This window comes from Meriones unguiculatus, chromosome X (genome assembly GCF_030254825.1).
Source record: "Meriones unguiculatus strain TT.TT164.6M chromosome X, Bangor_MerUng_6.1, whole genome shotgun sequence".
In the NCBI taxonomy this organism is placed as follows: Eukaryota; Metazoa; Chordata; class Mammalia; order Rodentia; family Muridae; genus Meriones; species Meriones unguiculatus.
In genome coordinates this window covers 9,583,094-9,601,070 of record NC_083369.1, presented here as the reverse complement: position 1 = coordinate 9,601,070, position 17,977 = coordinate 9,583,094, and the positions used below count along the sequence as shown (strand labels likewise).

The 17,977-nt window shown below is 33.3% G+C and overlaps 1 protein-coding gene across 3 annotated transcripts in view; it reads right to left on the bottom strand.

Moving 5' to 3' along the window:
- Rps6ka6 (ribosomal protein S6 kinase A6) overlaps nt 1–17,977 on the bottom strand; it is a 173,116-nt gene that overhangs the window by 27,231 nt on the left and 127,908 nt on the right. For all 3 annotated transcript variants that reach the window (XM_060374329.1, XM_060374330.1, XM_060374331.1), the window contains 9 exons: nt 17,022–17,101; nt 10,204–10,310; nt 9,821–9,858; nt 7,950–8,092; nt 6,958–7,028; nt 6,658–6,746; nt 5,827–5,885; nt 909–1,011; nt 191–321 (listed from right to left, as the gene is read on the bottom strand). In XM_060374329.1, the coding sequence (XP_060230312.1) occupies nt 191–321; nt 909–1,011; nt 5,827–5,885; nt 6,658–6,746; nt 6,958–7,028; nt 7,950–8,092; nt 9,821–9,858; nt 10,204–10,310; nt 17,022–17,101 (821 nt within the window). The remainder of the gene's footprint in view (nt 1–190; nt 322–908; nt 1,012–5,826; nt 5,886–6,657; nt 6,747–6,957; nt 7,029–7,949; nt 8,093–9,820; nt 9,859–10,203; nt 10,311–17,021; nt 17,102–17,977) is intronic.

Here is a 17,977-nt window from a genome sequence, read left to right as displayed (position 1 = left end):
CAAAAATTCCTTGCTAAAGCAGGAATTGTTAAAGCTAAAATAAATGAAATTAATTGACACCTGCACTCTCCCAAACCAAAAACACCTTTAACTTAATTGTACAGAGAAGTAAATGAAGTCATTAATAATTACCTTTTTCTAGCTATTAAACATTCACTATTAATAAACATTGTGATGATGAAGAATTTACCTGGACAATAGGTAGGACATTTGAACTTGTAACAGGAGTGATTTTATAGTCTTCTGCAATAGAAGCCGCAACAAAGCTGAATCCTTTGAAGAGTTGATGAGCATTTGCACTGGCCGGCAAACCAGGAGAATCTAATATGTGAAAGTGATATTTTACTAGAATTACACAGACGTTTCTAATTACAGTATCAGCATTTTTAAAATATGTTCAAAAACCATTATATGTCACAGTTTGACACACTATAAATGTAACTCATAATTAAGATTCTCTTCACTTTGTAGGCATGTGTTATGTGCTCAACAGTGCTCAATAGTTTTTGTTTAATAACTGCTGCATCCTCGTACTAAACACATAGTAGAAATTCAATATTTCTTGAAGGAATATATGAAACTGATGTAAAAAAAAAAAGTAAATTAGCTCAAATTCTAAACTGAGCCAGTGCATATCTCATACCTAACCTTGTACCACTATCCAGAAAATTATTAGACTGTCAAGGAATTTACAAAACAGAAAAAACTTCCATCTTTTACCCTTCTCCACACTACTGTGACCAGTATTTCCTAATTACAGATTGTAACAATACTAGTTATAGGATCTACATTTTTAAAAAGACCAAACTAATTTTGTACAAGCACATTTTAAAGTTTTTTTTACTGAAAAAGTTTAATTTATTTAGTAATTACTAGAAAAGCTTTAATTAGAAACAAATATGTATTACCTTTAGGTGTTTTGGCAGTAAATTCAGGATCAAAACAAAATGTATCATCCGGTTTTCCAGAAGCAGGTCTAAAAGGAGGCTGAACTTCTCTTTTATATAATTTCTAAAGGCAATGAGTAATGAAAAATCATTTGACATTTTAAAATATTATTAATATATGTTAGGAAGTCCTAGTACAACATCTAAAATTCAAATGCTCTAACATCTAAAATATTTTGAATGTTAACATGACAACCTAAGTGGACAAGCTGAAGCCAAAACACAGGCACATTAAAAATAATTTATAAAATTATCTTCAAGGTATATGAATAAGGTATATATTAAACACAAAAGAATTTCATATTACTTGAGATCTATCTTCAAATTCATTCACTTCCCCCCATGTATATGCATGTATACACATGCATACATGCACACAAAAAAACAACAGCTAGAAAAATCTTAAATTTTTGAGATATGCAACTTGTACTTGGTAAGAGATATTGTCAGATGATACTGACAATCTATCAGAACATTAGAAATATTTAAACAGGCTTCAGATAACCAGTAGCCAAATTCTATAATTGAGACAACATAATACCCAAAATCTAATGGAGTCTGAGAACATATATAAAATTACAGTGATGTCACAGCTTGTACTGTAAAGAAATAAAGATGTTCACTTCTGGATATCAAAATAAATTCTCCCTAGAGCTATGACCATACAGAGCATATCACAATGTAACCATTTTGAAATAACTAACATAATCAACAATCAGACTGTTTTTACAAATATTTCATATAAAATGATCTATTTCCATATAAGATACTTTAAATATAATCTTTGTATTTAATAATCTAAGTTCCTACACTGTGTATGGGTAAGCAAGACTGTCGCAAAATAAGATATTCTGACAATTTCTCTCAATAAACACTCCAAGTGGAAAAACCATTCACATACCAAACTAGTTTCAACAATGATAAAATAAAAATCAATCTAGTGATTTTAGAGCCTGTTGGCCTAATTGAATATCTACAAGTAGAAAAATGCAAATAAATCCATATTTATCGCCCTGCACAAAACTAAAGTCCAAGTGGATCAAAGACCTCAACATAAAATCATACACACTAAACCTGTTAGAAGAAAAATTGGGGGAGAGCCTCGAACTCATTGGCACAGGAGACAATTTCCTGAACAGAACACCAACAGCACAGGCTCTAAGATCAACAATCAATAAATGGGAACACATGAAACTGAAAAGTTCTGCAAAGCAAGGAACACTGTAAACAGAAAAAAATGATAGCCTACTGACTGAGAAAGGATCTTCACCAAGTGCCGTACATCTGACAGGAGGGCTAATATCCATAATATATAAAGAACTCAAGAAGTTAAACAGCAACAAGCCATGTAATCCAATTAAAAATGGGGTACAGAGCTAAACAGAGAATTCTCTGCAGAGGAGTACAGAATGGCAGAGAAACAAAGAAATGCTCAGTGTCCTTAAGTCATCAAGGAAATGCAAATATAAACCCTGAGATTTCACCTTACACACATCAGAATGGCTAAGATCAAAAATTCAGTGACAACACATGCTGGAGAGGATGTGGAAAAAGGGGAACCTTCGTCCATTGCTGGTGGGAATGTAAACTGGTACAACCACTTTGGAAATCAATCTGGTGCTTTCTCAGAAAATAAGGAATAGTGCTACCTCAAGACCCATCTATGCCATTCCTGGGCATATATCTGAAAAAATGTTCAACCATACAACAAGGACATTTGTTCAACTATGTTCATAGCACCATTATTCATAATAGCTGGAATCTGCAAACAACCTAATATTACAAAACAAAGACTCATTCAGGGAAAAAGGCAGGAAGACAAACTCCATGCTGTTTACAACAGATCCATTTCACTGTTAACAACATGTATACAGTGAAAGTGAAGCCACTGAGTTAAATAACTCATACCAATTCTTAATTTAAAACAAAGTGTGAGTGACCATGCAGCAGATAAAATAAAGTTGAAGTCATAAGCATTGATAAGTTAGGGTCAGATGGAAGGGGAGGAGGTCCTCTCCTATCAGTGGACTTGGAGAGGGCATGGGAGGAGATGAGGGAGGGAGGGTGGGATTGGAAGGGGATGAGAGAGGGGGCTACAGCTGGGATACAAAGTAAATAAACTTTAATAATAATAATAATAACAATAATAAAACTTTTAATAAAAGAAAAAGAAGACTTTCAATGCAGATGCTGAGCCTGATGGGCAACTGTTGGGCAGAGTGAAGGGAATTTTATGTAAGAACTGGGAAATAGTAAGAGCTGGAGAGGTCAGGGTCTCCACAAGGAGAGTAACAGAACCAGAAAATTTGAACACAGGGAACTTCCCAGAGACTCATTCTCCAACCAAGGACTATTCATAGAGATAACCCAAAACCCCTGCACAGATGTAGCCCAGGGCAGTTCAGAGTCCAATTGGGTTACATAGTAATGTGAAGAGGGACTGCCTCTGACATAATCTGATTGGCCTGCTCTTTGATCACCTCCCCCTGGGGGGGAGCAGCCTTACCAGGCCATAGTAGAGGACAATGCAGCCACTTTTGATGTGAACTGATAGACTAAGATCAGAAAGGAGAGGAGAACCTCCCCTATCAGTGGACTTGGGGAGTGGCATGCATGCAGAGGGAGGAGGAATCTCAGCGGGATTGGGAGGGGAGGAGGGAGGGGCTTATGGGAGGATGGAGAATGAATAAAGTGTAATTGATGAAAAATAAAAAATAAAAAAAAAGAAAAAGTAGAATCTGTTACAAAACAATTCTCAATGGATTTGGAAGCACTTAAAATTAAAATCACATCAAGTATCCTTTTCCTTATGGTACAATAAAACTGGAAACCAGTAACAAGATGAATTTTGGAAACTACACATATAAGATAATCAAATATTTTACATTTGAACAACTAATGGATTGAAGAGAGAAAAATATCAAACAAGAATTTGGAAAATTTGAAACTAATAGTAGAAACAACTAACAAAAATAATACCAATAACGCCTCTATTTAAAAATTATAGAAATGCTCAACCTCATTAACCATTAGGAAAATGCAAATCAAAACGACCCTGAGATTTCACCTTACACCCATCAGAATGGCCAAGATGAAAAACTCAAGTGATAACACATGCGGGAGAGGTTTTGGAGAAAGGGGAACCCTCCTCCATTGCTGGTGGGAATGTAAACTGGTACAACCACTTTGGAAGTCAATCTGGCGCTTTCTCAGACAACTAGGAGTAGTGCTACCTCAAGACCCAGCTATACCACTCCTAGGTATATACCCAAAATTTGTTCAAGTACACAACAAGGACATTTGTTCAACCATGTTTGTAGCAGCTTTATTTGTAATAGCCAGAACTTGGAAACAACCCAGATGTCCATCAACGGAGGAATGGATACAGAAAATGTGGTAGTTTTACACAATGGAATACTACTCAGCAACCAAAAAGGAGGAAATCATGAAATTTGCAGGCAAGTGGTGGGATCTAGAAAAGATCATTCTGAGTGAAGTATCCCAGAAGGAGAAAGACAAACATGGTATATACTCGCTTATATAGACCTACAAGATATGATAAACATAATGAAATCTACACACCTAAAGAAGATAATCAAGAAAGTGGACACAGGCGAAGATGATCAATCCTCATTTAGAAAGACAAATGGGATGTGCATTGAACGTATGACAGGAGTCAACCACAAAAGTCATCTGAAAGACTACCTAGCAGTGTTTCAAAGCAGACACTAAGACTCATAACCAAACCCTCGGCAGAGTGCAGGGAATCATATGAAAGAAGGGGAGTTAATATGATATGGAAAGGATAGGGAATCATATGAAAGAAGGGGAGTTAATATGATATGGAAAGGATAGGAGCTCTACAAGGACCAAATATATCCGGGCACAGGGTCTTTTCTGAGACTGACACTCAACCAAGGACCATGTATGGATATGACCCAGAACTTCTGCTCGGATGTGGTCCGTGGTAGCTCAGTAACCAAGTAGTTTTCCAAAGTAAGGGGAACAAGGACTATTTCTAACAGGATCTCAAGGGCAGGCTCTTTGACCCCCCCCCCAGGGGAGGAGCAGTCCTGTTAGGCCACAGTGAAGGACTTTGTAGCCAGCCCTGAAGATACCTGATAAAACAGGGTCAAATGAAAGGGGAGGAGGTCCTCCCCTATCAGTGGACTTGGAAAGGGGCAGGGAGGAGACCAGGGAGGGAGTGTGGGGTTGGGGAGGGAATGAGGGAGCGGGATACAGCTGGGACACAGAGTTAACAAAATGTAACTAAAAAGAAAAATAAAATTAAAAAAAATTATAGAATTTTCAAATTAATAATATTACTATATTTTAAGGAACTAGAAAAGTGAGTTCAAAGATGAGCTTATCAATCTGGGGTATATAAATTAAAATCTTTATGAATAATTTGGCCTGATTTCTCAATGTTTTTATTTTTTTATCATCTCCAAATTTAAAGAAGTATCCGTAGTAAGATATTTTATCTTAAATTGAATTTTTCCTAAAATGTAACAATGAACAATCTGAAATTAAATAATACCTGGGTTTACTACTGTTATTACTACCTGTAAGAATCTGTTACAGCCTTACCCATATTCCCTTTCTCATCCTCTCCTCATCTAGAATGGAAGTATAACATTAATCATATTTAACAGTTACAACAAATGACAAACAAAAATTACTAAGTATTTCCACACATCTTTTACCTAAAGGAACTGCCATGTATGTAATACTTATAAGCATAAATAACAGACTTAATAAAAATTGATTATGCTAATCAGCAAAGCCTCTAAATACCATTGATTCTAATGAATTTTGCAAGTTATATTTTCTGGAAATAAATTTAACTTATTTACTGACAAAGTTATATTCAACTTACATTCCAGTCAACAGATTCAAAAAAAGCATGTCTTTTCACTTCTTCAACTCCTGCTGATCCTATAATATAGAAATGATTTTAATGGCATAAACTTTTTTCTTGCTATTTAGCTTTATGCTATTAGATACAAATATGACTGCAGATTTCCCTTAGTTCCTTGTTGTAAGCAAGGAACTAAGGGAAAAAACTATGGTTTTTTTTTTTTTGGTCTGGTGTCATATTAACTTGTTTTCCTTTATCTATAATTAAAAAAAAAAAACTGATATATATATATACTGAACTGTATAAGGCCACATAAGACACTAAAAACTAAAATGCTTCACAAATACAATTTCTATTTAGTATAATATTAAGTAATTTTTTTCACAATTCTACTCATACCTCATATTCATATACTAGGTTACAATGGGAAAAATAGCTTTTAAACTTAACCCAGACATAGATAAAAGGATCATATCGGGATCTAGAAAAAGGCTTCTGAAAATTGGTCTGAAAACATAACTTTGAAGTATATTAGGATAGACAAAATAATCATTCTCAGACACCTAAAAGGATTATCAATAAAAGATAAACTGCATTTTTCAAAAGAAAACCCTATATTGTACATAATACTACACGTTGAACAAAATTTTCACTAAGTATTCTGTTTTAATCAAAAGAAAAAAAATTATATAGAATACTAAAAATTCACTATTCAAAGAATACATACATAGCAACCTTAAATAAACTTAAACTAGAAGATATAAACTTAAAATAGAAGATATAAGGACATAGTTACTTAGCTAGTTTATGTAGTACATTATTATAAAGGTTAAAGAAGATGAGAAATACCCAATCTATTGACTGGATTCCTTTTGAATAACATCCTTAAAAGACTCTGTGCTTCAGCACTAAGAAATTGTGGCATTCCAAGTTTTGCTCTGAAAAACATTGTAGAAAATTACACTTAAATCTAGACACAATAAGTCAATAAATCACAAACTTAATTTAAAAGTTTTAGTAAGTCCCCTATATATTAGAAGAGAAAAAGATAGTAAAAATGGTTTAAGTCTTTATTGACAGCCATATAAAGATTTTAATACTAGAGGCAAGAATTTTTTTCCCTAAATAAAACAATAGTTTTCTACTTACTTCAGTATCATATTCATGGTCTCATTTCTGTCTTTACCTTGAAATGGTAAAGTGCCAGTAAGCATTTCAAACTAGAAAAAAAAATAAATAAGCACAATTTATTACAACCTAGATTATATAATTAGTTTTTTTTTAAAAAAAAGAGATTTATGGTTATTAAATCAAGCAGGATTCAGTTGACAGTAGCTCAAAAGACAATCAGAAATTGGTCACTTAAAGAATATCATTGCTATGTCTATCTCAATGTAGAGTTTGACAGAGTTGAACTGCAGCAGATGAAACCAACTAGTTTTATTTTATTTCTAATATGTCTAATGTCTCAATCTAAATGCTCCCCAATAATCTGGCGCGGTGGTGCACCCTTTAATCCCAGCACTTGGGGAGGCAGAGACAGGCAGATTCTTGTGAGTTGTAGGACAGCCTGGTCTAAAGAGTGAGTTCCAGGACAGCCAAGGCTAACAGAGAAACACTGTCTCGAAAAAAACAAAACAAAACAAACAATAAATGCTCCCTGAAAATAAGCGGTTTTATAAATATGGTTGTTTAAAGTAAACAATAATTGGAAAGCATCTGGGATTTATTCATGCCAAGACAACCTTTAAAGTTACCATTCTAAATACCTTCTAACCCCAATACCAAAATTAAGAAAAGAATTAAGAAATAGAAATAAAAAATTAGAGATAAGCCCAGGGGTCCTGGTGCATTCCTGTCTAGGTCTAAGTGTGAGAATTTTGAGCACTTGTCTAGTTTGAACAAGATCCTAAATTAAATCCTTAGTGCAGAAACAAAACCAATAAAGGAAGAAAGGAAGAAAAGGGAAAAAAAGGGATGGAGTAGAAAAGAAAAGAAAGTGGGAGAGAGGAGGAAAGGAAATAAAGGAAGAAGGAAGAGTGGTAGGGAGGAAGGGAGGGAGAGAGGGAGAGAGAAAAAGAAGTAGCTAGGGAAGAAGGAAGTTCTAAACTAAAGATCTTACTTGCTCATTTACAACTTACCATGAGTACACCATATGACCACCAATCAGCACTCTGAGAATGGCCTCGTCTATTTACTACTTCAGGAGCCATATATTCCACAGTACCACAAAATGAGTAGGCCTTCTTTTCTTGATCCACTGACTCTTTGCTAAGCCCAAAATCTGTAAATGGTACCAAAAAAAGTAGCTAAAAATCTCCAGAAATAGGAATACCAAAAAAATAAAAAATAAAAAAAATAAAATAAAATAAATGTTGACATCTAATAACCAGTTTTACATTCATAGCAGTTTTATTATCCTGGAAATCCTGTTCTCCAGCTATTCATCCTTATGTATTCCCCCCTCCCTCATTTTCTGGAAAACACAGCTCCTTTCTACTTCCCCAAAAGCTCTGCTTCCACAGTGTGCCATCTTGGAATCATGGTGTATGACCTTTTTACAGTGGCTTCTCTCAATTTAGCAACAAATGTTTAAGGTTACTCTACGCATTGTAATCACTTCATATTGAATTTATTTTCAAAATTTCATTTCATTTATAATTGACATATACTATTTATTGACAGGTATAGTATTAAATGAATGTATATTAAGCAATGATTAAGTTACAGTAATTAGCATTTTCATTTTTTAAACATTTTTATGTGTTAGGAATCTTCAAATTCTTTTGTAGCTATTTTGAAATATATACTTAATTGAATGTTATATGACATTAAAATTACTTCCTTCACTCTATAAAAGTGGAAAATAGAATCAGCCTGTCACCATCAGGATAAAAATAATAAGTTTTACAGTATGTAAATTATTCCTGTCTTCTTTTTTAAGTAATTTTTATTATTAGTTACATTTTTTATTTTTTATATTAATCACAGGTTATTTACTTTGTATCCCAGCCGTAGCCCCGTCCCTCATGCCCTCCCATCCTGTTTTTTAAAAATTAAAAAAAATATAAACCCAAAATTATGCTGTTCGATTAATTAATCCAGGCTCTTTCAAGTTTGTGTTGTGTCTTTAGGAATAATTTCAATCTTCATATACTATATCCATTCTCTTAAAACATTTAAAATATATTAAAAATAAATTATAATAAGACATAGTCTTGAAAATTAGGTCAGTTGAATGAATGGTATACAGAAGAAGAAAAAGAAATAAAACACAGGCATGCCTATAATTACAGCACTTGGAAGGCAAAGGCAGAAATACTATAAGTTCTTTTCTCAACCTATCTATAAAAGAGATAGAATAAGATATGTTTGAAGTATTTGAAGGTATGTACTCTCGTCCTGATACAATTACTTCAGTTTACACTTATCAGCTTGATCCTTTATTTTTACAAGGATATATCAATACTCCTTAATTTAGGGTGACTTTTCTTTAAACTATACCAGTTCAAACTTCTCAGTACAAAACACCTCTTCATTAGCTTGGTTATAGCATTCCAAAACTTAAAAATAGAATTTACTCTGTACTGAAAATATTTGGAACTTTTTGAGTTAATATAACCCACTCAATATTATGTCCTTGTCAGCTACTTAAATTATTGAGAAATCAATGGTTCTATCCTTTGATTGCTCAGTATCCCAGCACATGGAAATTACATATAGCTTGTTAATACTCATTAACCTTTTAAAGACATCAAGGTTACTTCCAGTCTATACTAAAACTAAAATCTACTATTTTTAACTAAAATATTTTTTAATTAGTATAGTGCCTCTATTGTAGAATTTTTAAATGTACTCAGAATACACTGAAACTATGTAACCATTAAATAACTTTTGGTCCACAAAATACACAAAATGCAACTCAATGAAGACCAAAAAAGACTTAGAAAAATATGAACTAGAACAATAAAAAATAAATGGGCTTATTAGTATAATAAGAAAATTTACATACCTGTTAACTTGATATGTCCTATTTCATCAAGCAAGATGCTGCAAATCAAAATTCATATTAAATATTGTGGAATTAACTATATAAAAGTCATAAATATAAAATTAGTCACTATTTGACACACTAGAAATTTTTTAATTATTAATTTAAAACAAGGGTATTATAAAGATTATTTTGTACAAATAAATTTCATGTAACTGTATCATTCATTCAGGATTTCAAATACTTGAAAAAAGCTTAATGATATATGCTTAAATATAGTTAAGTTAAATAAATTATAAATATATGTATATATCACACATACAAACACACACAGTAAGTCAATATAATAAAATCTTCAAAATCAATATAGATAGCTTAGAAAAATATGGAGGATATAACTTTACTTCTCTGGCTTCAGGTCTCGATACACAATTCCTAAACGATGAAGATGATCCAAAGCCAAGGCCAATTCTGCAAGGTAGAATTTCACATCTTCTTCTGTAAAAAGAACCTAAAATAAAATAATTCATCATTTGATCTTTATTCTGTATTACATACTTTCAAATTTCTTTCTTAAAAAAAAAAAACAGTAGACAGACAAGTATGGGAAAATAATAACAAAATAGACATAGTTAAATCTTAATTGCTTGACACAAATATTAGCATATCAGAAAACTTTTCTAGATAAATGATATTAGTGTCTTAGGACAGGAGCTCCACAAGGAGAGTAATCGAACCAAAATACCTGAGCACAGGAGTCTTTTCTGAGACTGATACTCCAACCTAGAACCCCTGCTCAGATGTAAACCATGGCATCTCAGTATCCAAATGGGTTCCTTATTAAGGGGTACAGGGACTGTCTCTGACATGAACACAGTGGCTAGCTTTTTGACCACCTGCCCTGAGGGAAGAGCAGTCTTGCCAGGCCACAAAGGAAGACATCGCAGCCAGTCCTGATGAGAACTGATAAGCTAAGGTCAGATGGAAGGAGAGGAGGACCTCCCCTATCAGTGGACTTGGAGAGGGTCATGGGAGGAGATGAGGGAGGGAAGGTAGGATTGGGAGAAAATGAGGGAGGGGGCTACAGCTGAGATATAAAGCAAATAAAATGTAATAAATGTAAAAAATAAAAATTTATTTAAAAATATTTTTTGCTTGATTTATTATTTTTTATTATTAGTTACATTTCATTAACTCTGTATCTCGTTCCCTCATTCCCTCCCATTTCCTCCCTCCCTCATCTCCTCCCTGCCCCTTTCCAAATACTTCTTAAAAATATTAGAAATTTAAATATAATTCTTCCTGAAATGTAGGCTGTTTGTATATCATCACACATTAACTGCACTTCACAGAACTTGGATTTTTAATGACTTTCATAATATCAATAGTAATTCTGGTACACAGCATCTGGGAAATTGAAATATTAGGGATATTTAGTTTTAACACCCATACTTTCATTATTTCTATTATTCTTTGTTTTACCACCTCCTATCACTTCTCAGTAATTTCATTTTTTAGTTCCCCTAATACAAAGCTTCTAAGCTACCACAAGTTATTAAATTAATAACCCTTACATCAGAATTTTAAGCTCACATCTGACCTAAAAGGGACCGGCCTTTTCTCACCTGTAAGTAAAGTTTATGAATATAATAGTACTGGATTTCTCAATCATTGTGTGTTGGAGAATAAAGATGTTAAGACAAAGTGAAAAGCAAATGAAAATTAAAATCAGAATTCGAGGTTCAACATCAGACATGTCATTTAATCCTCTGTATGTGAGTTTTTGACCCTTTAAAATAAGACTAATTACCTGTTATATTTACCTAAGAACACTGTTCTAAGAGTCGCAGTCATTTCAATGGACATAAGTGTGCAACTATACGGAGGTATTAGCACAGGCTTCTATCTATTCATTGACAGCTGAGTGTGTACTCTATGTGCACATTTGCAGCTACTCAACCACTGCACATAAATCTTAGAGTTATCAGGGGTTTTCAGATTGAACAAAAAACCATTTCTAGAAATCTTATGTTTTCATTAAAGAAATTTGGCTTAGTCCTGCTGAGACCTGATAAGCTAGGGTCAGACAGAAAGGGAGGAGGACCTCCCCTAGCAGTGGACTTCCCATGCCCCTTGCACAGTCTACTGATGTGAGAGGACCTCCTCTCCTTACATTTGTGCCTAGCCAATCAGGTCTCATCAGGACTGTCTTATACATAGTCTTCCTCTGTGGCCTGCTAAGGCTGCTCCCGCCTCAGAGGGAGGTGATCAAAGAGCCAGTATTGAGTTCATGTCAGAGACAGCCTCTGTTTCCCTTACTAGGGAGCCCAATTGGAGACTGAGCTGCCATGGGCTATCTCTGTGTAGGGGACTGAAATGAATTTTACAAGTCTATTTCTAAGAAACAAGTAACAGTTCGGTATGGATTACTGAAATTTTTATTAACAAGTGAAGGATAACCAACAAGTCAACTAGTTACAATAAGCTGCCTATAGAATTAATCACTGAATCAGTCTTTTAATGTCTATTCAGTGAATAAACTGATTATCTTTTGTGAAATGCACTTAAAATGCTTAGTCTTACCTAATATTTCAGACCTAGAAATCAAAACTTACAGCATCTTTGTGCGAGTATTACTTTAGATAACCTCACATCGAGAATGGAGGTCTAAAGAGTTTAAAAGAAAATTAGAAATAACTGCAATCAGGAATTTTTCAAAAACATTTGTGTCACTCTATAATCTAACATAAGAAATACTGAATGCTGGAGACTTGATATACCATTGTTCATCTACAAGTTTCTTTAAAGATTTTTCTTGGATGAGGATAAACACAGACCCTATCACATACTAAATTCTATTCTATAGTACAAAATATATGTTCATGCATGCCAAGTTCTACACTGGAGGGAGACAGATATAAGCCAGAGACCTGACAATCATCCTGTAAACAAGTTGTTACCTTATAACAAGTTCCAGAGCTATCAACGGTAGCTATCCTACACTAAACATCATAAACTCTGGAAGTAAGATGTTGAACTACAACCATTCAATTAAAACTCTGCTACCAGATGACCATTTCAAGATAAAATATAAAAAGGACAAGGACAGAAGCTATTTTGCTGAGGGGAAATATCCAAAGGACAGGAAAAAAATACATGAAATGATATTTCTCAAGATATTGAACATCTAGTAACAAAAGATAGCAAAATACTGAGATATGAGTAACATATGTAATATATCCTTTGACTGTCCTAGCTTACTACCTGGAAAGTTTCCAAGTGGTACTTAGTGCAGAGAGGTCTAATGCAAGTGAAGCTCAGAGATTTTTTGAAGGGATGACTTAGGAGACAAGAGTCTAAGAGAAGAAGAGAATTAACAGAGTACTAAAGCAAAGGAAATTTCAGAACAACCTCTCCAGATATGTAAGACGTTCCAAGGATACAGCGAGGGTGCATAGTACATATTAATGAGGACACAATGCTGAGTCAGGAAAAGAACCAAGGGTTAAAGAAGACAATCCATGAAACTCACACTGGGAAAGGAATAGTTCCTGTTGTCTTCAGCTAGAATAGAAACATAACACACATAGAATCAAAATAACCAAAAGGACTTTGCTTTAGTAGTAGATCAAAAGTAATCCTGATTAAATGATGTTAAAGTCCACTCTAGCAAATTTTAAAGGAAGACATCAGGTGAAAGAGTTCTCTACTTGAATTTTTGGAGTCGTTAATGTATACTACATATCATCTGCAAATAATAGTGCTTTGACTTCTTCCTTTCTGACTTTTATCCCCTTGATCTCCTTTAGTTGTCTTATTACTCTAGTTAGGACTACAAGTACTTTGTTGAAGAGATAGAGAGACAGTGGGCAGCGTTGCCTTGTCCCTGAGTTCACTGAGATTGATTGCAATGAAATAGAAGACTGAGAAATAAATCCACATACCTACAGATAATGGATTTTTGACAAAGAAGACAAGACCATACAATGGAAAAAAGACAGCATCTTCAACAAATGGTGCTGGTCTCACTGGATGACTACATGTATAAAAATGAAAATAAATCCATATTTACCACCCTGCACAAAACTAAAGTCCAACTGGATCAAAGATGTCAACACAAAACCAGAAACACTAAACCTCTTAGAAGAAAACCTGGGTAAGAGCCGAGAACTCAGTGGCACAGAAGACAACTTCCTGATTAGAACACCAACAACACAGGCTCTAAGATCAACATTCAATAAATGGTCCCAATAGCTTCTGTAAAGCAAAGGACACTGTTGTCAAAACAAATGACAGCCTACAGATTGGGAATGGCTATTCACCAACCCAGTATCTGGAAGAAAGCTATTATCCAGAAGATATGAAGAACTCAAGGAATTAAAGGGAAAAAAAAAAGTAATCCAATTAAAAATGGGGTAGGGAGCTAAACAGAGAATTTGAGAATTCTCAATAGGGAAATATCGAATGGCAAAGAAACACTTAAAGAAATGCTCAATATACTTAGTAGAGAAATGCAAATCAAAACGACCCTGAGATTTCAACTTACACCCATCAGAATGGCTAAGATAAAAAACTCAACTGACAATACATGCTGGAGAGGATGTGGAGAAAGGGGAACCCTCCTCCATTGCTGGTGGGAATGCAAACTTGTACAACCACTTTGAAAATCAACCAAGTGCTTTCTCAAACAATTCATAATAGCGCTTCCTAAGGATCCAGCTTTAGCACTCTTAGGCATATAATGAAAACATGCTGAACTATACAAAGGCATCTGCTCAACCAGGTTTATTTGTAGTAGCCAGAAGGTGGAAACAATCCAGATGTCCCTCAACTGAGTAATGGATACAGAAATTGTGGTACATTTACACAATGGAATACTACTCAGCAATTAAAAACAAGGAAATCATGAAATTTGCAAGCATATGGTGGGATCTAGAAAAGATTATCCTGAGTGAGGTATCCCAGAAGCAGAAAGACACACACAATATATAATCACTTATAAGTGGATATTAGACATGTAATGGATAAACACACTAAAATATGTATATCTAAAGAAGCTAAGCAAGGAGGAAGGCCACATACAAATACAATGCAGCCAGTCTTGATGAGACCTAATAGACGAGGATCAGAAGGAAGGGAAAGAGGACCTCCCCTAACGGTGGACTGGGGGAGGGGCATGGGTAGAGAAGGGAGAGGGAGGGTGAAACTGGGAGGGGATGAGAGAGGGGGCTACAACTGAGATACAAAGTGAATAAAGTATAATTAAAAAGAACATTTCTACCTATATTATTAACAAAGAAAGTACTAAAAGATAACTCTGACAAAAGTTGTGTAAGACCTATATGCTGAAATAATCATTGCTAAAATTAGGCAATTCCTAATGGAGTGGAAAGAAAAACCATGTGTATAGAAAAGTCACTAGTTTTCAAATGTCCATTTGTGAAAAGTGACATCCTAGCTGAATGAAATTCCAAACAAAATCTAAGTAGGCATTTTTATAATATTAAAAGTTTACTTTAAAATTAGTGAACAAATGCAAATGACCTATAAGACCCTAAACAATTTTCACAAGAAAAGCAAAGCTCATGGATTTTAATTACTGACTTGAAGATATAAAGAAAGAGAAATTAAGGCAGAGACAAATGTATCAGTGAACGGAACAGAGTGCCCAGTGATAGGCCTTCACCTATATGATAATCTGATTTTCAGTGAAATTACAAGGTAATTCATTGAAGAAAAGATAATCTTTCTCAACTATGATGCCAGAAATGAATTTTAAAAATCTATGAATTTTAAAAAGATTTCAGTACATGCCTATAAAACCACATATTAATGTAACCCCAAATGAATTAAGAATATAAATATAAACTATAAACTCTAGAATACATATGAAATTCTTTGCTTAGGATTAGGTAAACATTTCTTAAATGAAATATTAAAACCAATTAATTTAATGGGAAAATAATAAACCGGACTGCAGCAAATTAAGATATTCTTTCAAAAGATTAGATGACAAGGCAAACTACAAACCAAAAGAAAATAATTGGATACAACACATATGATTAAAGGCGTACATCTAAACTACATGAGGAACTCTGAAACCTCAATGAAAAAACAATCATTTCAAATTGGCAAGTGTTTATACATTTTTCTAAAGCATATAGATAGTAAATAAGTACAGAAAAAGATGCCCAACATCATTAATCTTCAATATGATGAAATTCAGAGCCACGATTAAATAATACTATCTATTTATCAGGTGTTCAATACTTTAAAAAAAGACTGGTCATACCAAGTGTTGACAAGCATGTAAAGCAATTGAAATTCTTACATGATGCTGTTCGGAGTGTAAAATCTATATGTAATCACTTTGTAAAATAGTTCAGCAGTGTCTTTAAAGTTAAAACATACCATGTGATGCAGCCATTATATTTCTAGATATTTATTTATGAGAAATGAATACATATGCAGTACAACCATTTGTACATGAATGTTTCTAACAGCTTAATTGGTAATATCCAAAAACTGTAGTAACTCAAACATTCATCAACAAGTAATTAATCAGAACATGGTGCATCCATACAAGGGTACTACTCACCAATAAAAGTGAATGAATTGATATACAAACAACATGGATAAATCAAAATAACTATAATTATTTAAATCAGACATAAAGAATATATATATTTAAAACAGACCATATATATATCTATATATATACATATTGATTTTGTTTCTATAATCTCTTAGAAAATACAATCCAAACTGTAACAGATAGCAAAACCAGTGGGATTAGGATGGGAAGAACACATTACAAACTTTTAGCAATAATATATTTTATCTTAACAATGATTTCAGTTATATTAATAGGAAAATGTATCAAATTATGTAATTTATTATATCATTTATTGTATGTCAATTATACCATAATATATCCACTTTAAATGAATAAATTAAACACTACACCAAGAGGCATTTACTAGCCAAAATTCTAGGCTTATTCCTATGTGCTTCACTCAGTTATTCATACTGTTCTTTCATCTCAGAGAAAAGTAAACACTGAGATGATACAAAAGACACACATAGAAAGCTTCATCTGACATATAAAGTACTCTATACAATGATAAAAAGCTTAAGTGTTCAAAATTCTACAGGAAAATAATATGACTGGTTAAGTTAGTTTGAATAAAACATACTAACAAATTTATAAGGAAATTCTCACCTCTTTGGATAACCTTGTGAAGACATCTCCTCCCCTGAGGAAATCCAATATTAAATACAGCTTTCCTTCAGTCTGAAAGGCTAATTAAAAATCATAATGTTGTAGCAGAGTAACACTTACCTACTTTTATATTAACATGTTTACAATTTTATTATCAAACATTATAAAACAATTACATATTAACATAGTCAATTATAAGGTAATATATCAGAAATTAAATTGACTATGGAATTCAATATTTAAATAGCTACCTATTCCTTTCCAGAACATAGTCAATGTTGCATGTGGCTTTACAAAATATTCTACCACTAATATTTTCCTGATAATGAAGTATCTTGTTGTAGTGCAGCTGCTTAAAAACTGTCTGTCAGTCATATGTATTGTACAAAGCTCAAAAATGTCACCTCCCCTATTGAGCCTCTCAACTTTTCCCACTTCACTACAGCATCTTTAATCTCCACTCCATCAAAATTTACTACTACTTTTCAGGTTTAATAATACTTCATGCTTCTTTTGTGACATTTATTTCACTTTCATTTGCACATCCATTTAAACAATTTCATTTTCTGTATATTACTAGAAATCAGTTTGTTTCACTTCTACAACCCACTTCATTTAATACAGAATTTTGCCACAATAGGGATTTAATATTAATCTCATGACATGTGACTCAAAGAGGTTCTAAAGTATGTTATTTTTATTCTATTACATTAAGAAAAAATTTAAATAAAATAAGGGGCCAGAATTCTTATAGAATTTAAATAAATTGGATAATTTTTGTAAAAATTACACTAAAAATAAAATCAATATGTGCTGCTTCTTAAATGCAGAGAATGAAACAGTGTAGTAAACTGCATTAAGGCTTTATTTTGATAAATAAATAAATATATTTATTTCCCAGTAAAATCGTATCTACAATCTCTTTCATATATTAACAACGGAGACATGATTCAAAT